The sequence below is a fragment of the Gorilla gorilla genome, chromosome 23, assembly GCF_029281585.2.
Source record: "Gorilla gorilla gorilla isolate KB3781 chromosome 23, NHGRI_mGorGor1-v2.1_pri, whole genome shotgun sequence".
NCBI classification, from domain to species: domain Eukaryota; kingdom Metazoa; phylum Chordata; class Mammalia; order Primates; family Hominidae; genus Gorilla; species Gorilla gorilla.
The window spans coordinates 40,406,406-40,431,589 of NC_086018.1; the positions used below are offsets into that span (position 1 = coordinate 40,406,406).

A 25,184-nucleotide genomic window follows, 5' to 3' on the forward strand; every position below is an offset into this window, starting at 1 on the left:
GAGAACAACTTCAACATTTCCAGCCTGAGCAACGGGAAGGATGGAGCAGTGATGAGGAGATGTGGGTAAGAGGCACTCAGAGGGGTAAAAAGTTGGAGTTCGAGGCTGGGCGCGGTGGCTCACATCTGCAATCCTAGCACTTTGGGAGGCTGAGGCGGGCGGATCATTTGAGGTCAGGAGTTCGAGACCAGCCTGGCCAACATGTTGAAACCTCATCTCTACTAAAAATACAAAAACTAGCCGGGTGTGGTAGTGCGCACCTGTAATCCCAGCTACTCAGGAGGCTGAGGCAAGAGAATCACTTGAACCTGGGAGGTGGAGGTTGCAGTGAGCCGAGATTACGCCACTGCACTCCAGCCTGGGTGACAAGAGCGAGACTCTGTCTCAAAAAAAAAAAAAAAAATCGGAGTTTGGTTTGAGAGAGATGTTGTTTAGACATTCAAGTGGGGTTGACTCTGGTGTTCAGAGGAGATGTCTGGGCTGGAAATATAAACTTGGGAGTTGTCAGGATATAGATGGTCTTCAGAACCTTGTGGCTAAATGAGATCACCCAGTGAAGGGAATGAAGAAGGAAAAGGGTCCCGGGATGGGCTCCAACATTTACTCCAATCTTTACAGTTCAGGGTTCCACTGGTTCTGGAAGAGGAACAAGTGAAAGGGGCTGAGGAGGTGTGATGGTGAGGCAGGGGAGGATCAGGAGAGTGTGGAATGTTCTGGAAGCAAGTGAAGAAAGTGTGTTTGAGGAGGAGGGAGAGCTCAAGGGTGTCAGATGCCGTTGATTCATCAAGGAAGGTGAGGACCGAGAACTGCCCATTGGTTTAACAATGTGGAGTCAATGGTGACCCTGAGAAGGAAGGTTCTGGCGAAGAGGAGGGTTGCAAGCCTATAGAGAGAAACAGAAAGGAGAGGGAGAGGGGCTGAAGGTGAGAGGGCTCTGTCAACGCTGGAGGAACTCTGTTCTAAGGTGCTGTGGAGAAACGGCAGGGAACTGGAGGGGGATGTGGGCTCAAGGAATTTCAGATGGAAGAAATCACAGCATGTTTGCAAGCTGTAAACCAATATTGTACTGTTAACCCTGTTTTGCAGATTATGGAACTAAGACTCAGAAAGTTTAAGTAGCAGACCCAGTAAGCAAAAGAACAAGGCTCGGATGGGGGTTTTGGTGGGTTTGTCTGACCCACCCCGAATTCATGCTTTTAATATGTCAAGTTTTTCTTCTATTTTTAAATTTATTTATTTTTATTTATTTTGTGACAGAGTCTCGCTCTGTCACCGAGGCTGGAGTGCAGTGGCATAATCTCGGCTCACTGCAACTTCTGCCTCCTGGGTTCAAGTGATTCTCCTGCCTCAGCCTCCCAAGCAGCTGAGACAACAGGTGTGCACCACCATGCCTGGCTAATTTTTGTATCTTTAGTAGAGATGCGGTTTCATCATGTTGGCCAGGCTGGTCTTGAACTCCTGACCTCAGGTGACTCACCCACCTCAGCCTCCCAAAGAATAGGTCAAGTTTTTTTTAAAACAAATTGAAGTAGTAAAGCTTTTTTTTTCATGTCATAATATGCCATGAGCACTCTTCCACATGAATAAAAAGCAAGAATTGACATAATTAAAAGAAGAAATAGAAAAATCCACAATCATACTGGCAGATTTTAACTAACTTCTGTTAAAAATTGAGAAAACAGGCCAAAAAAATCAGTAAGAACCAGATGTGGTGGTATGCACCTGCAATCCCAGCTAATCGGGAGGTTGTGGTAGAAAGAGCACTTGAACCCAGAAGTTCAAGACCAGCTGGGCCACATAGTGAGATCTCATGAAAAAAATTATTTATTTATTTATTTATTTATTTTATTTTTTATTTTTCTGAGTCGGAGTCTCGCTCTGTGGCCCAGGCTGGAGTGCAGTGGTATGATCTCGGCTCACAGCAACCTCCGCTTCCCAGGTTCAAGCGATTCTCCTGCCTCAGCCTCCTGAGTATCTGGGACTACAGGCGCCCGCCACCACGCCTGACTAATTTTTTTTTTTTTTGTATTTTTAGTAGAGACAGGGTTTCAGCATGTTGGCCAGGATGGTCTCGATCTCTTGACCTCGTGATCTGCCCACCTCAGCTTCCCAAAGTGCTGGGATTACAAGCATGAGCCACTGCACCCAGCCAAAAAAAAAAAAAAAGTTTAATTAGTAAGGATCAATTGTTAATCCTTAATGAGAGTACTCATTCAACAGTTTTGAATGTCTAATTATATGATGGCTATGTGGTGTTTTTATTTTTACCTAATTCCACAGTGATCAGAGAGTATGTTCTGTATGGTTTTTAATCCTTTTGAATTTTTTGAGACTTGCTTTATGGCTCAGTTTATATTCTGTGTGCACTTGAAAATAACACGTACCATGCCTGGTTGAATGAGTGTTCCATATATGTCAATTAGGCCAAGTTTGTTGATCATGTTGATAAAATATTCCATATCCTTATTTTTATTTATTTATTTATTTTTGAGACAGAGTTTTGCTCTTGCTGCCCAGGCTGGAGTGCAATGGCGCAATCTTGGTTCACTGCAACCTCTGCCTCCCGGGTTCAAGCAATTCTCCTGCCTCAGCCTCTCGAGTAGCTGGGATTACAGGCATGTGCCACCATGCCCGGCTAATTTTTTTGTATTTTTAGTAGAGATGGGGTTTCCCCATGTTGGTCAGGCTGGTCTCAAACTCCCCACCTCAGGTGATCCACCAGCCTCTGCCTCCCAAAGTGCTGGGATTACAGGGGTAAGCCACTGCGCTCAGCCCTCCATATCCTTATTGATCCTTATTAATTAAAAAAAAATTTTTAATGGGGTCTTGCTATGTTGCCAACACTGGTCTCAGACTCCTGGGCTCAAGCAATCCTCCCACCTCAGCCTCCTGAGTAGCTGGGATTATAGGTGTGCGCCACCACATTACATTAAGCAAATCACATTTAAGTAACCAGTGAGGCAAGGAAGAATTCTCAATGGAAATTTTAAACTGAAAGATAATGAAAACATGACATATCAAAACTTGTGGGATGCAGCTAACGCCATATTAAAGGGAAGTTCATACTGTAAGTGCACAAATTAGAAAAGAAGAAAGATAGGAAATTACTTAAGTATCCACCCAAAGAAGGAAGAATATATTTTAAAAAAACCTTCCCCGGAGACTGGGAAACAAGACAAGGATGCCTGCTATCACCACCTCTATTCACCATCATTATATCAGAGGCCTCAGGCGGTGTAATAAAGTGGAAAAAAAATAAGGTATAAGGATTGGGCCAGGTGCGGTGGCTCACGCCTGTAATCCCAGCACTTTGAGAGGCCAAGGTGGGAGGATCACTTGAGCCCAAGAACTCAAAACCAGCCTGGGCAATATAGTGAGACCTTGTCTCTACAAAAAATTAAAAAATTAGCCAAGTGCGGTGTCTCACACTCATAGTCCCAGCCACCCGGGAGGCTGAGGTGGGAAGATAGCTGGAGACCGGGAGGTGGAGGTTGAAGTAAGCGGAGATCACACCACTGCACTCCAGCCTGAGTGACAGAGAAAGACCCTGTCTCAAAAAAAAATAAAACAGGCCAAACGTGGTGGCTCACGCCTGTAATCCCAGCACTTTAGGAGGCCGAGGCGGGTGGATCACCTGAAGTCAGGAGTTCAAGACCAGCCTGGCCAACATGGCAAAACCCCATTTCTACTAAAAATACAAAAAAATTAGCCAGGTACGGTGGTGGTCTCCTGTAATCCCAGCTACTCAGGAGGCTGAGACAGGAGAATCGCTTGAACAGGGGAGACAGAGGTTGAAGTGAGCCGAGATTGCACCGTTGCACTCCAGCCTGGGCGACAAAAGCAAGACTCTGTCTCAAAATAAATAAATAAATAAATAAATATAAATAATAAAAATAAAATAAAATAATGAGGATTGTAAAGGAAAAAGTAAAACTTGCATTATTCATAGATGACATGACTGGGTTCGTAGAAAATCCAAAGGAAGGCCGGGCGCGGTGGCTCACACCTGTAATCCCAGCACTTTGGGAGGCTGAGGCAGGCGGATCACGAGGTCAGGAGATCGAGACCATCCTGGCTAACACAGTGAAACCCCGTCTCTACTAAAAATACAAAAAAAATTAGCTGGGCGCAGTGGCGGGCACCTGTAGTCCCAGCTACTTGGGAGGCTGAGGCAAGAGAATGGCGTGAACCTGGGAGGCGGAGCTTGCAGTGAGCCGAGATTGTGCCACTGCACTCCAGCCTGGGTGACAGAGTGAGACTCTGCTCAAAAAAAAAAAAAAAGAAAGAAAGAAAAGAAGAAAAGTAAAGAAAGTGAAAATGGGGACAAAACCTTTACCCTAAAACCTTATCAAGAGGATTGATAAAATATAACAGGTGTAAAGTCCTGCCATGATCCCTGGCACATAGTAGGTACACAACAAATGGCTCTTGATACCATCATCATTGTTGTGACTGTCACTCTTCTCCGCCCAGGCCCAATCCCAGTTGGTAGACGCTTATGTCAAGGGCTTGGCAAAGTTCTATGACCTCTACTCTCCAAGCTGCCCTGCAACTCTGCAGGCAGTTAGGTCTCTTCACCTCACTCCAGAGAAGTCGGCCTGCATCCTAGAGGCTTTGAAACCCAGGCAAAAAAGAAGCTCTGCTCAAAAGAGCTCTTCCGTTAAAAATAATCTCATAGAAAGATATTTATTCACGTGGAAAGATGTTCATGAGATGTTCATGAAAAAAATAGCTGTATTACTCCAATTAAAAAAGAAGTATGTGTGAGTGCGTATGGGTTTCTTTGTATATATTTATAGAAAAAATACTGGAAAATATATTAGTCAATGTTCTTAGTATTTATCCTGGAAGAAGATGGGATTAGGATGCTGGTTATTTTCTTCTTTTATATATATATATATATATATATATATCTCACATATGTGTATGCTGGGGGAGAGGGAAAGTGAGAGTGAGAGGGAGAGAGAGAAATATTTTCATCTAACAGTTGACACCAGAATCCCTGGTAGGGAAAATACCACTATGAGATGCTGGGAGACAGGAGAGAGTATGAGGAAGTCTCCGGCCACGTGCAAAACCGTGGCTGATGGAAACTCCCCAGGATGGGGAAGCTGAAAGCCCTTTGAGAACCGTCACATTCCACTTGGAACTGTTGGCACTGTCCCACAGGGACATTTCCTTGGCCTCGCTGCCACCCGCCCCATCCTCAGCAGACAAGGCTATATCTTGGGCGTCCTCTGTGTGGTGTTCTGTGGCGTTATTAGAGTGAGTCGATGTTGTGGGAACAGAAACGGCAGCACGTACGAGCAGAACCCAAGCACCAACGCAGCCAGGGGGCGTGCACCTGGGGAGCGTGCACCTGGGGACCTGCAGGGCCCCAGAAGGGCTGTGTGCCTTCCAGGCGTGGAGTGGGGAGCCCACCTGGCAGTGCCAGATCTCACGAGATGGGGACCCCAGCTGGCACTGGGTGGCATTTGTTCTTCCCTTGCTCTACTTGGAGCATATGTTGTTCGTGGAGCCGAAAGGAACGTAGCAAAAAGAGTGTTCCCAGCCCTCCCGGGCCCCAGCCGCTGGGCAGAGGGCTGCATGCTGGCTGGCTGGCCGGGCTGGGGCAGCCTGGCCTCCTCGGCCCCTACGCTGCACCCACCTTCCACTTCCTGGAGATGCACCCACATCTCCAGGAAGACTGTTTCAGAAAATGCCTACAACACAGCAGAGAGTGGAACAAACAGGGTCCCAACGCATGTCTGTGCTGATTGTGACCATGTAAGATAATATCTGCATGTGCCAGGAGGGGAGAGAGCAAATCATTACAAATCACTGATGTGTTAAGGGCGTGGGATGGCGCCTGACCTTTTCCTCTTTTTGTGATTTTTGTTGTTTATACAATAAAAACAGGAGGAAGTGGTAAGAGCTGTTTGGTCAGATGAAGGAGCTTTCTTCATTCTTCACCAACTTGTGCCGTCACTACCCCTTGTCCCAGAATGAGGATCCATGCCAAGGAGGGGAACAGGGCATGGGGGGCACCTGACATTCGTATGCCTTCCAGGAGCCCTGCACGTGTCATCTCTTTTCAGCTTCAGAGAAATTCCACGAGGTAAGAATTGTTATCCCCATTTTACAGAAGAGGAACTTGAGGCTAGGAGAGGCCACACAGCTGGTACAAGACTGAGCCAGACAGACCCTGGTACAAGACAGACTCTGCCTAAGGCCTGAAAGAGGTGGAGGGAGCAGGGGGCCCCGGGACTCACTGTGTAGACGGATTCTGAAGGATGCTGCTTGGGGCTGCTGGCAGATCTTGGATCTGGGCACTTCCTGGTGGGGTCCTTCCCTGGACCCCGAATCCGCTTCTGTAGGGAGAAAGGAGTCAGGGCCAGGGATGAGTGGCTCTCGTCTTCCTCCCCGCACAGATCCCCCAGGGGAAAAGAGGGCAGATTGTCATGAGGTCACACAGAGATTCATCACTCAGTCCCTCCCACTCACCCTCTCCAGGGAAACATGGCAAATACCTACAAGACCTGCATCAAGCCATTCCTGCACCTGGAGACACAGGAAATGGAAAAGGCCCACACGAGGTGATGTCCCTGGACAGAGCACCTGGCTGGTAGGGACACAAGCTACTGGGACCAGTGCCAGTGGGGCAGGGCCCCAGGGACCGAGCCAGCAGCCATGGGTGAGCCCCTAGTGGTGCCAGCCAGGTCCAGTGTCCAGTCCTCCTCTGCTGTCACTGGCTGTGGCCTCGAGCGAGCCAGTTCCCCTCTCTGGGCCTTGGTTTATTTATTTATTTATTATTATTATTATTATTTGAGATGGAGTCTCGCTCCATTGCCCAGGCTGGGGTGCAATGGTGCAATCTCAGCTTACTGCAACCTCTGCCTCCCGGGTTCAAGCGATTCTCCCGCCTCAGCCTCCTGAGCAGCTGGGACTACAGGCATGTGTGCCACCACGCCTGGCTAATTTTGTATTTTCAGTAGAGATGAGGTTTCACCATGTTGGACAGGCTGGTCTCGAACTCCTGACCTCAGGTGATCCACCACCTTGGCCTCCCAAAATGCTGGGATTACAGGTGTGAGCCACTGCACCCGGCCATGGGTCTTGGTTTCTTCAGCAATAACCCTCCTTTGTGAGACTGATGCAAAGTTACAATGAGGGCACAAGGAGTAGGTGCCTGGTGCTTAGGAGGTGCTGCTTAGGAGGTGCTGCTTAGGAGGCCCTTGGTCAACCAACACACACTTGATAGCACTGGCAAGCCAGGCAGTGTGAGGAGGTGGGCACCGTCCCTACCCTCCTGGAGTTTAGGGACCAGTGAAGAGATGGAGGATGAACCAGTGGTTTTGCCAAAACATGGTATGTGGGTTGATCGCCAGGCACAGAGCCTCTGGCACACGAGGAGGAAACCAATGCCCCACTGGGCAGAAGCGATATTGAAGGTGAAATCCTGAGGGCAAGAAGTTCATTTAGCAAAAGAGGGAGGAGGGAGCCTCAGGTAGAGGGAACAGCAGGTGCCAAGGCCTGGAGGTCTCGAGGCACTTGGAGAAGGTCAGCATAGGCCAGGCACGGTGGCTCATGCCTGTAATCCCAGCACTTTGGGACTCGGAGGCCGAGTCGGGTGGATCACCTGAGATCAGGAGTTTGAGACCAGCCTGGCCAACATGGCAACACCCCATCTCTATTAAAAATATAAAAACTAGCTGGGCATGGTTGTGGGCGCCTGTAATCCCAGCTACTCGGGAGGGTGAGGCAGAAGAATCGCTTGAACCCAGGGGGCGGAGGTTGCAGTAAATCGAGATCACACCATTGCACTCCAGCCTGGGAGACAGAGCGAGATCCCATCTCAAAAAAAAAGAAAGAAAGAAAAAAAGAGAGAGAGAGAGAAGGTCAGTGTGTGGCCCGAGAGGGGAGCCTGCCTGGGAGGGGCAGGCGTGGCGTGGCCGTGCTGGCTGCATGAAGAGCATAGGAAACATCTGAGGGCTGGAAGTGGCAGCGCCAGGGTCAGAGCTGTGCTGGAGAAAGCTCCCGCTGGTCACGGTGGAGGCTGGGCCGGGCCTGCTGGGAAGGTGAAGACTGGGGAGTCAGGAGGTGGTACAGGCGGCCCTCCGGAGGCAGAGGGAGGTGGCCTGGACACCCCCCCTCATTGCAGGCACCACACGGCCACTGCTGACAGTGAAGCCACAACTGCCTCATCTCAGGGCAGAAGCTAATTAAAAACCCTGGCCTCCTGCCAAACCCCAGCCCATTTACTGCGGGATTAGCTGCTGAGAGCTACTTAACTCGCAGGCAGAAGCCGGCGCCACCCCCAGTCACAGCACATAATGGCTCAGAGCATGGAGCCAGGTAGGGTTCTCAACACCTGACCTGCCTTCTCTCACGCGCCCTCCACAAACCGCAGGTGAATCTTTCCATCCTCTCTGTTCTGTACATGAGGGAGTGAAGGCTCAGAGAGGGCAGGTGACTTGCCGAGGCCACGCAGCCAGGAAGTGGCAGAGGCAAGATTTGAATCCAGGTCTGTGTTTCACCAAGATATTGACGAGACAGGAGCTGGAGTTTTGACTCCTCTGCTTAGTTAGAACGTGTAAGCCTCACAGACACAGAGCAGTGCTGGCGTCTGTGTAGCACTTGACAGTTTACGAAGTCCGCTGGGACTTGTCCTTATTTTCATTTAATTCTCATAACTGCCAGAGGAGGTGGGCATGGAATTGCCCGTTTAACAGACAGGGGGCCAGGTGCAGTGGTTCATGTCTGTAATACTAACACTTTGGGAAGCCAAGGTGGGTGGATCACTTGAGGTCGGGAGTTCGAGACCAGCCTGGCCAACATAGTGAAACCCCATCTCTACTAAAAATACAAAAATTAGCCATGTGTGGTGGTGGGCACCTGTAGTCCCAGCTACTCGGGAGGCTGAGGCAGAGAATTGCTTGAACCTGGGAGGTGGAGGTTGCAGTGAGCTGAGATTGTACCACTGCACTCCAGCCTGGGCAAAAAGAGTGAGACTCCATCTCAAAAACAAAACAAAACAAAAACAGGAGGGGGAAGCTGAGGCTTGTCCAGCTGGTAAAAGGCTGTCCTTGGATCACACCCAGATGTGTGTCCTCAAATCCAGGGCCGCCTCCCCTGCACCACCTGCTTCTTGAGGGCACCGTCACAGTCAGAGGTTGTGGTCTGTCCCAGTGCACCTCAGTGCCTCCTCTTGTCAAGGCAGCTGGGGACCTAGTGTCTGTCTCTTTGCTGAGCTGGCCGGCCTGGACACCACCAGGGCTGAGGATGTGAGCTCATGGGCAGTGGTTCTCCCGGGAGGCTGACCTGGGCTCAGCTCTTTGGACCTGCCGGGGCTGGAAAGCAAGGTCCCTGGAGCTCAGTTAGCTCTTGGTGTCCCTCCCTGGCCCTCCTACGCACTGGGCCTGGGCTGGGCATGGAGGACCCTGTGGTGAACAAGACCCACGCCTGGCCTCGAGGCTCTGTTAGTGAGACTGATGGGGTTGCCAGAGAAGTGATTGCCACTGGGGATCCCAGGAAGGAGCCCCAAGTCTGCAGGGGACTGAAGCACACATCTCAGGGCCATCTTGCGCTGTCTTCTGAAGACACGGGAGGAACTTCAAAGCTCTCCCAGTCTAAGAAGGTGTCTTAGACATTGCGAACAGCTCGGGGGCAGGAGTGTCATGGATGCACAGAAGAATGGACAGTTAGACAGAAAGGAGGAGATGAGCCACAGGCTGGCACGGGTGGGGCCACGAAAGGCCAAATGCCATGGTGTCTACCCGAAGGGCAGTGGGGGCCACCAGGGCAGGGAAGTGGCCGTGGTTGCATTGTATAAACCTCCCTCTGCTGCCACAGATGCGGGGTGGACTGTAGGTTGGGGCTGGCAAAGGGAGGAGGCAGGATCTCCAGGAGAGAGGCCTCCTGGGGGTGCTGGGGAGGCTGGGCCGGGGCAAGGGGTACCATGGAGGAGGGAGGAAGCCTTCTTGAAAACTCACATTACACTATGGGGGTGGGGCTGCTTTGCTCCCTGCCCATCCCTGCCCACTGAGCGCTCTGTCCTCAGGGCCAACATTTGCCTTTCAACTGATTTTCAGATGAATCACTAGTGTGGCTTCTCCCACCACGCCCAGCTCTCTGTGGCCCAAGTCTCCCCTCCCTAGTAGACGGTAGTGAGACAGGGAGTCACCAGGCCTGGGCTGAGATCCAGCTGTGCACACCAGGGGTGCTGCCATCAGCAGCTCAGGAAGCCTATTGGGCCTCAGTTTCCTCCTCTGTAAAATGGGAGCAATAATGTGGCCTTGCCCACCTCACACCCTGGCCACTTCTGCCTTATCTTCCAGGTCCTCGCATGCATTTATCCTGTCATTCCTTCCACAAGCATGCACTGCGTGCCAGGCTCCCCCAGGTGCTGGGGACACTAAGTCCCCCGCCTACAGGGGCTATGCTATGGCAGGACAGACAGCATAAAGACAGACGCCAGGTTGTGACGGAAGCCAGGGCGTGGCAGCAGAGACCTATATTCCAGGAGAGGGTGATGGAGCCCAGCCTGGGACGCCTAGGAAGCCCCGGGGAAAGGGCTGGATCCGGGACAGACTGAGTGCAGGGCTTGCTGAGGGATGGATGTGGGGAGAGAGAAGAGCCGAGCACAACTCCAAGGCTTGGGCCTGAGCATCTGGAGCACATGTGCTGGGACGCAGAGGACTCGGGGACTGAACACTGCTCTGGACGCATGAGGTGGCGGCAGCCTCAGGCCCCCACGTGGGGCTGTGAACCGTGGTCTGGAGCTTGGGGAGGGGTCTAAGCAGCAGCATCTGTGGACAGGGAATGCCACCCGCAGAGCAGAACCTTCGCTGCAGGAGCACAGACAGAACGCGGAAGGGCTCGGAGGAAGGGGCCCGGGATGTGCCAGAATTTAGAGGTCACCAAGAGGGGGGTGACCCAGCAAAGCTGCCTATGGGGTGGGACAGAACCAGGAGGGCATGGCGTCCTGGTACCAAGAGGCGGAGCGTGCTGTGAGGCAGGAGGCCTGCTGTGCCCGGCGCCATGAGAGGATGAGGATGAGGACGGGCCAGCCGCAGGGAATGCCTGCTCTGGGAAGACCACTTTGACCCCTCAAGTCAGGCAGGAGCCCCCAGACCTACTCTCACGGCAGGAATCATGGCGATCGCTGCCTTCTCAAGAGAGAGACCTTTCCTGGTACTCAAAGCGCCTCAGACCCACACCGGTCCCTCTGTGCCTTCTTCTTCTTCTTTTTTTTTTTTTTTTTGAGATGGAGTTTTGCTCTGTCACCCAGGCTGGAGTGCAGTAGCGCAATCCAGGCTCACTGCATCCTCTGCCTCCCAGGTTTAAGCAATTCTCTGCCTCAGCCTCCCGAGTAACTGGGATTACAGGGGCCTACCACCATGCCCGGCTAATTTTTTTTTTGTATTTTTAGTAGAGACAGGGTTTCACCATCTTGGCCAGGCTGATCTTGAACTCCTGACCTCGTGATCCACCCACCTGGGACTCCCAAAGTGTTGGGATTACAGTCGTGAGCCACCACGCCCAGCCCCCTCTGTGCCTTCTACAACCCCATGACACAGCTCCTCTGTTTGGCATCCCCACTGGGGAAACTGAAGCCTGGAGCACCCAGCTCAAGCTCGCAGAGATTAGTAAGTGGCAGAGCTGGAACTGAACGAAGAAGGCCCAAATCTGTGCTTTTAAGCCCCCTGCTGATTTCTACTTCCTTGCTTCCTGAACAGGTCATGACAGCATAACAGCTGATCTCCCCAGCTAAGAGTTTAGCTTGCTGTGTTCCCAGCCTCTGTACAGGGCCTGACACATAGTAGGTGCTCAGCTCTGTCGCCCAGGCTGGAGTGCAGTGGCGCAATCTCGGCTCATTGCAACCTCCGCCTCTCGGCTAATTTGTATTTTTAGTACAGGTGGGGGTTTGCCATGTTGGCCAGGCTGGTCTTGAACTCCCGACCTCAGGTGATCAGCCAACCTGAGCCTCCCAAAGTGCTGGGATTATAGGCGTGAGCCACTGTACCCAGCCTGAATGAATAAATTTAATGACAGGTGTGAAAGAGCCCTATAAATGGTAAGCCCTTCAGCAAATGTTTATTGAGGGCCTACTATGTTGGGGGGGCCCGTGCTAGAGGCTGGGGCTTGGGCAGGGAACAGACAGAGAGGCACCCGGCCTCACAGAGCTGGCCTTGACTAAGAGATGGAGTAAGCTCAGGGGACCTACAGATGACGAGGGCAGAGGCAAAAGAGGTGTCAGGGAAGAAAGCCATGGGGTCGGAGAGGGCCTCTCTGAGCTGGGTACATGGGAGCTGGATCCAGAAAGCAAAGAAGGAGATCTCTGGGAGGGATCCCAGGTGCCAAAATACAGAGAACAAGGAGGGCCTGGGAAGCCTCTGCTGTTGAAGGGCCTGCGGGCAGGGCTGACTGTGCCACCTGTGGGTCATCCATTCCTGGGCTCTATCTACCCCCATCCCTCCTGCCCCAGCCCCTCCGGGCAGACTTCATGCATCTCCAGTTCTTACCACCCTCCAGCTCCCATCTTCCCGGGGGTGTGAGCTCCGTGCCCTCCCTGCTGGCCTTTGCAGAAGTCAGGTGCAGGCATTGCCCCGGGAGGCAATGCCATTCTTCCAGACTTGCCCCAGTAGAGTCGCACTCTCTGCTCTTTGTCCTCACTGTCCCCAAAGCTGCCAACTGTGGTTCGGGTCCACCCTCTGCCACTTCTGGTTGGTAGTTTCCAGCTTCAATTCATTTATCCACCACCGCAGGTGCTCCCAGGTCCTCTGTGCCTGGAGGGAGCCTCTTTCTCCTGGACTCTCTCCTTACCCCATCCTGCCGCTGCCATCAGGGGCATCCACAGCGAACCAGGGGCTCCCAGGGCTGCTGTAGCAATGCAAATGCAGCAGGTGCTCTGGCCTCCAGGTTCTCTTTCCCTTCCAGCCCAGGCTCTCACATCAGCCATTCTCCCCAGGTACAGAGGGTGTGTGGGCAGCAGGAAGCTTCTACTGTGTGTCAGGCACCCAACTGGTGCCTCAGAAGTGCTCTCCTGCAGATCTCCGGACGTCAGGAGTTTGAGACCAGTCTGGCCAACATGGTGAAACCCAGTCTCTACTAAAAATACAAAATTAGCCAGGCGTGGTGTCGCACGTCTGTAATCCCAGTTACTTGGGAAGCTGAGGCAGGAGAATCACTTGAATCTGAGAGCGGAGGTGCAGTGAGTCAAGATCGCACCATTGCACTCCAGCCTAGGCAAAGAGTAAAACTCCACCTCAAAAAAAAAAAAAAAGTGCTCTCCTTCCATGTTCTTAGTGGGCAGGGTCTACCCTCCTTACCCCATTTCCAGAGGAGGAAACTGAGGCTCAGAGAGGATCCAAACCTGACAAGAGGGCTTGCTTTCACCCTGTTGGCACTTAGCCTAGTGATGGCACACACGAGACACTTTGCAGACATTCCTGGAAGCACAGGCAGGGTGGTGAGAGGAGGAAGAGGAAGGCAGGAGTCACTGAGGCCCTCCTGGAGGGGAGGGAGCAGGGACCAGAACTCAAGCCCAGGGCTCTGAGCTTTGTCCCCTCCTTTACTGATACTGTGATCCAGTTTCTATGGTCCGGTCCCATCTTTGTAGGGCAGCAGCTGAGGTTGCTCAGCAAATGGGGGGCTCAAGGTTAAGATCTCGCCTGGCCCCGTTCTGTTCCTTGCCCACTGTGTTTTGTGTACACAGAGGGCACTTGTGTGGGTCACTCCTGTAAGCCTGGGTGGGGGTCCGCAGGCGGGGGGAGTCCCTTGTCACCTGTGCCTGAAGCCCAGTTTCTGTGTCCACGCCCCAGCTCCTCCCCTGGCCTCGTTTTGAGTGCCTGGGGGCTGCTCGGTAGTGAACAAATCGAGAGATACCCTACTTGCTATCATCATGGGAAAAGCAGAAGCGGGGAGGGAGGGCATATATTGAGGGCGAGAGTCGGGGGCGTGCAAGAAAGGCCCAGGCCGGGCACATGGCAGGTGCACACTCGTGCTGGCTTGGGGAGGGAGGCGGCCTGAAGCCAGCGAGTCTCCATCCTAACCCTGGGCTCATGGAAGCTGAAGGAAGTGTTTCCCACCCATCTCGGGTCTTCTTGGCTCAGCTCATCCCTCTGGCTGGGCTGGAGTCAAGGCGGAGCACAGAGCCCTCCTGGACTTCACAGTGGCACCCAGGGCCTGCGACTCACTTCACCCTGAAGCTCATTAACAGGGCAAGGTCAAAGTAGGACCATTCGCGCCAGTGTCAGACCCATAGGAAGGAGGGGAGCCAGCATCATGGCTGAGGCCCTGACCCAGACGTTGGCTCACAGAAGGCAGGAAATGCAGCCCCTGGGGCTCCCGGGGGTGAAAGGGGCCAAGCTCATGCTTTTTTAGTACCTCAGAGCTTTCTTGGAAAAGCAATGACATCCCCAGCCTTAAGACAAGGATGGGAAACTAAGGCACGGGCTCCAGACCCAGGCCTGCCACTTGCTCTGGCTCAGGCACGCTCTGACCTTCAGCTTCCTCGCCTGCTCTTCCAGTCCACAGCTCACCTGACACCTGCCGGGCAGGCCCAGATCCAAACACCCCCAGGCTCGCGCCTCACCCCCCGAGGGAGCAGAGCAAACCACTTGCGCGAGTCCCTATGGGTCCGCTTCCAGCCTTTCATCTGCTTTGCTCACTACTTCCCTGAGGCCACCCTAGTCCCGGCTCCTGTCATCTCTGCCTGGACTTTGCAGTAGCTCCTCACGGGGTGTCCCTCACCCAGACAGAGGGTCCATCAGAATCTAGGTCTGATCTCACCCCCTTCCTTGTATCACATAGAGTAAGGGCTAAAGTCCTTTCAATGCCCCCTACCTGGCTGCATCTCCTTCCACTTCCCATCCGTCTACTCTCTGTGAGCTCAGGCTACACCAGTCACATGGGCCCCCATGCAGCTCCTGGGACACCCCATGCCCGCTCCTGCCTCAGAGCACCTGCATCCACTATTCTCCCACTGGCACGCCCAGCCCTGATGTGCACCTGCCTCCCTCATTCCAGGTGCTTCTCCATTCCCATGCCGACCTCCCTTCATATTGCTGAGTTTCCCCCAATAATTATCCCATTTGATATATACAACCTATTCACTGGGTGGTTCATGGTCGGTCTCGCCTCAACAGGAATGCCAATTTAATGAAAACAGATTTCCTTTCTTTTCTTTTTCCTTTTTTTTTTGAGACAGAGTCTCACTCTGTCGCCCAGGCTGGAGTGCAGTGGTGCCATCTCAGCTCACTGCAACCTCCACCTCCCAGGTTTAGGTGATTCTCTTGCCTCAGGCTTCTAAGTAACTGGGACTACAGGCGTGTGACCACCACACCCGGCTAATCTTTTGTATCTTTAGTAGAGACAGGGTTTCACTGTGTTAGCCAGGATGGTCTCGGTCTCCTGACCTTGTGATCTGCCTGCCTCGGCCTCCCAAAGTGCTGGGATTACAGGCGTGAGCCACCGCGCCCGGACCTTCCTTTTTTTTTTTTTTTTTTCCTTTTTAGATGGAGTCTCGCTCTGTCGCCCAGGGGCTGGAGTACAGTGGTGCCATCTCAACTCACTGAAATCTCTGCCTCCTGGGTTCAAGCTATTCTCCTGCCTCAGCCTCCTGAGTAGCTGGGATGACAAGCACATGCCACAATACCCAGCTAGTTTTTGTATTTTTAGTAGAGATGGGGTTTTGCTATGTTGGCCAAGCTAGTCTTGAACTCCTGGCCTCAAGTGATCCGCCTGTCTCGGCCTCCCAAATGCTAGGATTACAAGCATGAGCCACCGCACCCAGCCTCTTTATTTATTTATTTATTTATTGAGACTGTCGCCCAGGCTGGAGTGCACTGGCGTGATCTCAGCTCACTGCAACCTCCACCTCCCGGGTTCAAGCAATTCTCCCACTTCAGCCTCCCAAGTAGCTGGGATTACAGGCGCCTACCACCACACCTGGCTAATGTTTTTGTATTTTTAGTAGAGACGGGGTTTCACCACGGGGGTCAGGCTGGTCTCAAACTTTCTTTCTTTTTTGAGATGGTCTCCCTCTGTCGCTCAGGCTGGAGTGCAGTGGTGTGATCACAGCTCACTGCAGCTTTGACCTCCTGGGCTCAAGCGATCCTTCCACCTCAGCCTTCCAAGTAGCCTAGGACCACAAGTGCATGCTACCATGACTGGCTAATTTTTTAAAATGTTTTGTAGAGATGGGGTCTCTCTCTGTTACCCACGCTGATATTGAACTCCTAAGCTCAGGAAATCCTCCTGCCTCAGTCTTCTAAAGTGCTGGAATTACAGGTGTGAGCCACCATACCTGGCAGACAGAGATTTCTCTTTTTTTTTTTTTGAGACTTAGTCTTGCTTTGTCACCCAGGCTGAAGTGCAGTAGTGTAATCTCACTACAACCTCCGCCTCCCAGGTTCAAGCAATTCTCCTGCCTCAGCCTCTGGGATTACAGGCACCTGCCAACGCACCCAGCTAATTTTTGTATTTTTAGTAGAGACGGGATTTTGCCATGTTGGCCAGGCTGGTCTCGAACTCGTGACCTCAAGTGATCCACCCACCTTGGCCTCCCAAAGTGCTGGGATTACAGGCATGAGCCACCGTGCTCAGCCTCAGACAGAGATTTCTTGATTTCAGTTTAGTCATTGCTGTATCCCTGGTGCCTAGAACAGCGCCTGGAATGTAGGTTTTCAGTGTTTGTTGAATGAATGAACACATAAATTCCCGTGGAAGAGAGCTCTTCTCTGGGTGTGGGTAGGGTCTCGGCCTTCGGATGCAGGGGCTGAGCCTTTTTTGACCCAGGGAGACCCCAGTGATGGCGCCAGTGTTTACCGCTCACACCCAGGGCTGTCGCTGACTCAGCTGCCCCCAGGCTTGGTCCCGAAGGTCCCCGGAGGGTGGAGCAGTAGCCTGAGCTGCTAACAGCAGCCTCTGACGAGCCCTGACCCATCACCTTTGCACCCCTGAGCCTGGGAGAACCTGGTACCCGCTGGGCACTGCATCCTTTCACTCAGCATGCTGTCTGAGCACCACCATGTGCTGGGCAAGGAGCCCCTGAACAAGACTGCCTCGGCCTCTGGCCTCCTGGCACTTGCTGCCAGGCAGGGAGGGTGGGCCAGCATCGAACAGGAATCCATAGGGCTGGGTGATGATGAGCATGAGGGGAGCCCCAGCAGAGAGGTTCCCTCCCCAGGCAGGTGCCACCCACAGTGTGAGCAGGAGCCGTCCAGGTGAGGAAATGGACCAAGCCGCCCCATCCTGCACTCTAGCCCTGACTGCAGTATACTTACTACGCGACCCTGGGCAAATCACAGCGTCTCTGAGCTGTGAAACGGGAGCTGTGAAATGGGAAAAATCCTCCTCATGGAGCTATGCTGGAGGGTGTTTGGGAGGGCGTGCGAGAGGGCGAGCGGGAGGGTGTGTGGGAGAGCACCTGTGTGAGTGGCTGGTAGCCCCTTCATCCCTTCCAGTCTGCTGGGATCAAGAAAACCTGAGCAGGGATTCCCTAATCTGGGGAGCTAGAAATGGTAGGCAGGAGGGCCTGCAGCCTCTCCCAGGTTCTCAGAGGGACATGGGACCTGGAAAAGCCTGCAGAGCCCTGGTTTCTTGCAACGAGATCAAAAGGCGCCCCATGGCAGCACAGGGAGCGGCACAGGAGGGATGCCCCCAGCCCTGGTGCAAGGGGCCATGAGGGCCACCTGTTACAGATGTGGATGTGCCCTCACCAGGGCCCACCAAACGCCCTGCAGAGGGCAGGCGGGCAGCCTGTGGCGTGTCAGGTGGAGGGGCTGCATGGCTGTGAGCACTGATCCCGTACCTTCTTCCAGAGCAGCAGGGCCGTGCCCACTACACTCAGGACACTCAGGAGGCCGGTGAAGCCAAAGAGCAGGAGCTTCTGTGGACTCTGCGGGGGCTCTCGGTACCCTGCGTCTAGGAGGAAGCGCAGGGGAGCAGAGGGGTCAGTGACCCAGGAGAAAGCGGGGCACACACACCTGATGTTCTCCCTCACTCAGGACCCTGTTTTCAATGCTACCCCACCAACATGCTCCACACCCCACTAGGCCCCCTGGGAGCCAGGGTTCGGGCCTTCATTGTCCCCCTCACTCCTTTTCATGTTCACTGCCTTGATTCTCTGTAAGGACAGGGGCCATTTGCTCTTCCGGTGCCCCTGCCCCAGTGACCTGGCTCCCCTGCGGGCTGCTTGTAGGGCCCTGAGGGAGATGTCTCCCCTCTCGGGGCCTCTTCTTTTCCCTGTGTGAGGTGGTGATAATACAGGTGGATGTGGCTAGGGCTGAAGGAGGCGAGTTTATCCTGGGACTAACAGGGGGCTGCACCCAGGCTAGGTGAGACCCAGCCCTCCTACCCCATGCCATCCCCGGTCCCTCCTGCTGGCATCCAGTCCTCCTTCCCCTCACCCCATCCATCCATCCGACTGGCAAAAACACACGGAGTGCCAACCACATGCCAGGCACACGAGCATGATTTCCCCAACACTGCCTATCGTCAGCCACCAGCCCATATGGGCACCATCTCCTTCAACCTCATCCAAGTCCTTGGAAGGCAGAGGATCGCCATGAAGACCAGGCCCAAGATCACATCGGGCAAGCAGCAGGACAGAGGTTCAAACCCAGGTCTATGGGATTCCGAAGCCCCCAGCTCCTTCCAGGGGATCGCAGAGGTAGGTCAGAGAATCAGGGCTTTGGTGATGGGCTCACTCATAACTTTTGGGATCATCACTCCTTTGAGGATGTGATGAAAACTGGCTGGGTGTGTGGCTCATGCCTGAAATCCCAACACTTTTAGAGGCCGAGGTGGGCGGATCACTTGAGGTCAGGATTCGAGACCAGCCTGGCCAACATGGCGAAATCTTGTCTCTATTAAAAATACAAAAAGTAGCCGGGTGTGGTGGTGGACATCTGTAATCCCAGGTACTTGGGAGGCTGAGGCATGAGAATTGCTTGAACCCGGGAGGCAGAGATTGCAGTGAGCCAAGATTGGGCCAGTGCACTTCAGCCTGGGCGACAGAGCGAGACTCTGTCTCAAAAAAAAAAAAAAAAAAGAGAGAGAGAGCATGATGAAAACTAAAGATCTGTCTCTGGAAAGGTGTATTATACATGAGCCAAGTGCTCACATACACGAGGCCCCCACAAATACACACATGCACATACCTAGTTCTGCAGAAGTTCCCCCACCATGATGCCCATGGCACACTGAGACCAAGGGCCCAAGGGAGCTCTTTTAGGTCACCTGCCAGCGGCGTTCAGGAGCAGATCTGCATGCCCGGCCCTGCCCTTTCCACACCCAGGTGGAGCCCTGGCACAGCTGCAGGCCGGGGCTCCCTGAAGTGGCTCTGCCTGCTTTGCCAACGCTGGTAGACAAGGCAAACCATTCTCTATTTCTTTTCTTTTCTTTTCTTTTCTTTTTTTTTTTGAGATGGAGTTTTGCTCTTGTCACCCAGGCTGGAGTGCAATGGTGCGATCTAGGCTCACTGCAACTTCCCATCCTGGGTTCAAGCAATTCTTATGCCTCAGCCTCCTGAGTAGCTGGGATTACAGGCACCTGCCACCATGCCCAGCTAATTTTTGTGTTTTTAGTAGAGACGGGGTTTCACCATGTTGGCCAGGCTGGTCTCGAATCTCTGACCTCAGGTGATCCACCCGCCTCAGCCTCCCAAAGTGCTGGGATGTGTGAGCCACCGCGCCTGGCCCCATTCTCTATTTCTGATCCAAAGTCCCAAACTGCCATTTGAAACCTCTGTGTCCTTTGCCCTGGAAGAGCCACAGAGGAAGCCTTACCTCTGACCAGGATGAAGGTGCCGCTGCCTCTCACCGTGGAGTGTGGCCAGTGGACAGAGCAGTAGTAGGTGCCAGTGGCCGATGCTCCCGGCAGCACAAGGGTGACCTGGCAGTCCAGGGTGTGGCTCTGGTTCTCTGTGCCCCGTCCAGGGTGGCAGTTTGTTGGCTTCTTAGGGCTCCTCTGTCCCTGGAGATCTTCATGAAAGTAGCTGACTGTGAAAAACCTGAATTGGGGAGTGTATGGATAGGTGATCCTGCAGCTGAAGGAGACAGCTGTGTTGGCCAGGGAGGCCATGATGGGCAGGCCAGTGTGGGTCACTGACTGTCCTCCTGGAGGGGAAGCAAAGGGAGAGAGCGACAGGTCACTTGAGGCTGCCTCAATCCCACCCATTTGCCTGTTAAGGCTCACGACCGGGTGCTGTGGCTCACACCTGTAATTCCAACACTTTGGGAGGCCGAGGCAGGCGGATCACCGGAGGTCAGGAGTTCGAGACTAGCCTGGCCAACATGGTGAAACCCCATCTCTACTAAAAATACAAAAATTAGCCAGGCTAACTTTTTTATGCCCATAACCCCAGCACTTTGGGAGGCTAAGGTGGGCTGATCACCTGAGGTCAGGAGTTTGAGACCAGCCTGGCCAACATGGCAAAACCTGTCTCTATTAAAAATACAAAGATTAGCCAGGTGTGGTAGTGTATGCCTGTAATCCCAGCTACTTGGGAGACTGAGGCAGGAGAATCGCTTGAACCTGGGAGGCTGAGGTTGCAGTGAGCAGAGATCATGCCACTGCACTCTAGCCTGGGCGACAAGAGCAAGAGTCCGTCTCAAAAAAAAAAAAAAAAGAAAGACAAGTCTCGTGCATCGTGTGAGCTTACCTCTGCAGGTGCAGCCCCTGCCTCTCCTGCACTTGCTGTGTGCCGGAGTTGTGCCAAGCATATTACGCACACCACTCTACCTCTCCTAATATACCCCAAGGCAAAGTGAGACCCCTGTTTTATGAAGAAGAAGAGTCTGAGGGTCAGGGAGTTGAAGCACTTAGCTCCAGATTCCTCAGCAGGTAGAGAGTGGAGCTACAACCCCATCCAGGGCTGGGGAACACCAGAGCCTGCGCTCCCAACCCTTCTTCTTCCCAAAGGCCAAGAGGCCACCTGGGATCAAAGCACAGGCCTGAGAAGAGAGAAAGCTGGTGATGGATGAAAAATAAAGAAGGAGGCAGGAAAACAAAATAAAGAAACCCAAGCATTTCCTGGCGGTAGACAGAGAGGGAGGCAGGTCTGCCCACAGTTCTCCCTGTGCCAAAGTAAGGAGGCATTCAGACAGCAGGAGACACAAACCTCTCCCGGACTCTGGGCTCGGAGAGGATTTGTCAGGTTTTTATATAGTATAACAGGCAACATCCTGAGAGCAGTTTTTCCAACAACGCAGAGGTACTCCACGTGGGGCCATTTCGGCTGTGATCATGATGTCAATGACCATGACAAAGCCAGTTTTGTAGGAGCCACCCCTCCGCCCACTCGTCAGAGGCACCTCAGAAAACAGTTTGAAAATTCCCAAAGCAGCAGCCCTGCCTGGGAGGCTCTAACCCCTGTTGCAGGTCTCTGAGATGCTGTTTGGATCCTGGGCTGGCGGCAGCAGCCGCCCCCCGCCCCAGACTTCAGCTGCACAGGCCCCTCGGCTTTAGCGCTCCTGGGTTCTCCAGGCCCCTCCCTCTCCAGCAGCTGAGCAGCAGACAGTTCTAAATTGAGGTCGGCAGCCAGCAGCCAAGAACATGCAGGCCGGGTTGTTAATCGGGAGAAGATTGTGTGTTTGAGATGCTCAGAGGAGCCGCAAGATTTATTTTATTGGGGAAAGAGAGGCGTGGGCCCTGCCTGTGGTGTGGGGCTGGAGGGAGACCAGGCTGATCTCTTCCCAGGTCTCTTCAGTTCAGCTCTGAGCCAGAGCTCTGGGAAGGGGGTCCCAAAGGGAGGCCAGCCTTCTGGAAGATGCGGGAACAGAGATGGAGTTGGCCCTGTGCTTCAGTTAATCCCTCAAAACTCTGGCAATGCTGATATTTTGAGGTTCCTGTTGAGCCACTAAAGAGACACCCCCCAGGCTGGGCAGGGTGGCTCATGCCTGTAATCCTAGCACTTTGGGAGGCCGAGGCGGGTGGATTGCTTGAGGCCTGGAGTTCGAGACCAGCCTGGCTAACATGGTGAAACCCCGCCTCTACTAAAAATACAAAAAAAGAAAAAAAAATCAGGCCTGTTGTCCTGTCACATAAGAAGGCAAGGCCAGGCATTTGAGACCAGCCTGGACAACACAGAAAGCCCTCATCTATATAACAACAATAATAACAACAACAACAAAAATTTGGCCAGGGCTGTTGGCTCATGCCCGTAATCCCAGCACTTCGGGAAGCCAAGGTGGGCAGATCTCTTGAGGTCAGGAGTTCAAGACCAGCCTGGCCAACATGGCAAAAACCCGTCTCTACTAAAACTAAAAATATTAGCCAGGTGTGGTGGTGGGCACCTGTAATCCCAGCTACTCAGGAGGCTGAGGCAGGAAAATCACTTGAATCTGGGAGGTGGAGGTTGCAGTGAGCCAAGATCGCGCCACTGCACTCCAGCCTGAATGACAGAGCAAGACTCCGTCTCAAAAAAAACAAAAAAAAGAAAGAAAGAAAAAGAGAGACACCCGCTCCCTCAAAGAACTAAAGGCACTGACAGTTCCAGGGAATCGACTCACATGTCGGCAGTCACAGTGGGTTCAACTTGTAATTGACATAACGACACTCGCTTGTGAAATGTCATTCCAGGGAGCTGGCACCCGGGCCCCCTCCAGGGCTCCCCTCTGGTGGACGGAGCAGGAGGGATTTTACCCTGGACTTTGTATCTCTGGACTCTACTGCAGATTGCTGCTGTTTAATGATAACATCACATTCGTTTTGTCATAAAACTAAGAGCCTTGCTTCAGGGCAGGGACTTATCCGAGATGGGGCAGGGGCAGGGTAGGCACATAGAGGTGGGGGCTGTTATATTGTCCCCCAGGGACCCAGGTGGGCTGGGATGGTGGCGCGTGTCTGTAATCCCAGCTACTCAGGAGCCAAAGCAGAAGGACCTCTTGAAGCCAGGAGTTCAAGGCCAGCCTGGGCATCATTTTTTTTTTTTTAATTAAAAAAAATTTTTTTTAGAGACAAGAGGGGTAGAGTGAACCACAAATGACATCACCACCGACCCTGCCCAGCAGCCCTGCACAGCACTCACAGGCCACTGCCCCTTCTGTGTACCTACCCTGTGGCCCCTCAACCTGTGACCTCCATATCCTCACCCGGGGCCTCCTGCTCCTCCTCACAGTGTATCTAAGAGGCCACTCCAGGGGGAGGGCAGATACACTGTCAGCACCATGAAACCTTCCTGCTTGTCCTGGGCAGGAAGACTTCAGACCAATTTCTTTAAAAATTCTCCCTGTCTGAGGTATCCTTCTAGAAAATGATGAACTCTGCTACTGCAATTAAGCCGATCTTTACAATTCCAGGGAAATCTATAAAAACAGATGTCCATTGTTCTACATTCTTTTGGGATTCATTTCTTTAAGGTCACCGGGTTAGGCTCATGACAATGCACGGCTCTGGCTTAGATCAGCCACAGAGAGGAGAGGCTTCAAAACGAGAACCTCAGACCTCTGATGAAACTGCTGTGTCCAAAAAGTAAAGAGAGGAAGCCGTCTCTGATGAGCTCAGTCAATAACAACGGCCAGTCTGGAGACGTCAGGCCAAAAAACCCGGGGGAGGAGAGGAGGTCCGCAGTCAGCCAAGGCCTCTGGGTTCTGGCCTGCGAATGTAGCTCATCACCTCCCCTGCACCTACACCTTCCTTTCTTTCTTTCTTTCTTTTTTTTTTTTTTTTTTTTTGAGATGGAGTCTCGCTCTGTCGCCCAGGCTGGAGTGCGGTGGCGCGATCTCAGCTCACTGCAAACTCCACCTCCTGGGTTCACGCCATTCTCCTGCCTCAGCCTTCCGAGTAGCTGGGACCACAGGCACCCGCCACCATGCCCGGCTAATTTTTTGTATTTTTAGTAGAGACGGGGTTTCACCGTGTTAGCCAGAATGGTCTCAATTTCCTGACCTTGTGATCTGCCTACCTCGGCCTCCCAAAGTGCTGGGATTACGGCGTGAGCCACTGCGCCCGGCCTGCACCTTCCTTTCAATGGGGCATCAGCACCCCAGAGCTGGACCCCTGCAACTGCCCAGCTCCCACCCCATCTCCTGGACCCGTGCCTCCCAGAGGCCCCTTCAGGGGTGTAGGCTGTAGAGGTCTAGGCCCTAGTTGGCTGCCAACTAGAAGCGGTCCCCCGTGAAGGCACAGTGCTGATAGGTTTCACGGTCATTTCCAAGTCCACAAATTCTTTTCAGCTGTCATTTGTTTGTGCCTCCCACAAACATTGAAGGGGTACCAGTTAGGTCACAGGCCCTGTCCCAGACCAGGAGGGGCTCCCTGCCCTGGCAACATCCCCAGTCCAAAAGGGAAGGAGCAGAAAGAGCCTGAGGCAGAAGGGCTGGTATGGGGAGCATTGAGTTTGCCTGGGATGAGGTTGGGGTGCAGGGTTGGTGGCCCGGGGGTCTAGAGGGTGTCCATGACCCAGAAGCAGGAACCCACAGACAGAAGGAAAAGAAAAAGTACAGAAATTGTATCCTGGCTTGGTGTGACACAGGTCCTATGTCAATTAAACACCACGACGATCCTAGGCGGCAACTATTACAACCACGTTCTGTTGCGGGTCTAGCTAGGAGTGGTGGCGCATGCCTGTAGTTCCAGCTACTCAGGAAGTCGAAGCAGGAGGATCGCTTGAGCCCAGGAGTTTGAGACCAGCCTGAGCACATAGCGAAATCCCATCTCAAAACCAAAACCAAAAAGCAGAGGATCTTAAAGGCCCAAAACCACAGAGATCATGAGTGGTGGGCCCAGGCTTTGGACCCCAGTTGGTCTAGCTGTGTTGAGGAAGAAGAACCAGCACCCAGGCTGGGAAGCTGTCATTAGATATGGCAGGGGGTGCTCATGGTGGCACTGGGCACAGTAGCCATCAGATGCTAACAAGAGGTTTGTCAGAACCCTGGTGGGCCTCACAAATTTTCACCACCAGATGGCCAACAAGTGGCTACTTGGCTCCAGGATCACATGGAGACCACAGGGGTCACAGAAGGTGGGTGTAGAGGGGGCTGGGGAGAGCTGCAGGGCATCCGGCCTGCCCTGGGGGTGCCTGCTTCTCACCCCAGGCTGAGAGGGGCTTTAGCGGGACCCTGGCTGAGCTTGAGCAGTATCCCCTGAGTGAGGGCACTCGGCCGCTATCTATCTCATGCCAGGGCGTGGTGTGGCTGCATCATGGTTTGTCCCTTTTCTGGCAAAGGCAGTATGTCCCCATGGGATAACGTGGTCCA

The 25,184-nt window shown here is 53.1% G+C and overlaps 1 protein-coding gene across 1 annotated transcript in view; it reads right to left on the reverse strand.

The window, feature by feature from the left end:
• The window catches only part of NFAM1 (NFAT activating protein with ITAM motif 1), a 52,191-nt gene that overhangs the window by 11,335 nt on the left and 15,672 nt on the right, over positions 1-25,184 (reverse strand). Inside the window, exons 2-4 of the mRNA XM_004063575.5 lie at positions 19,773-20,102; positions 17,795-17,907; positions 6,252-6,350 (exon numbers count right to left, since the gene is read on the reverse strand). Of these exons, the coding sequence (XP_004063623.1) occupies positions 6,252-6,350; positions 17,795-17,907; positions 19,773-20,102 (542 nt within the window). The remainder of the gene's footprint in view (positions 1-6,251; positions 6,351-17,794; positions 17,908-19,772; positions 20,103-25,184) is intronic.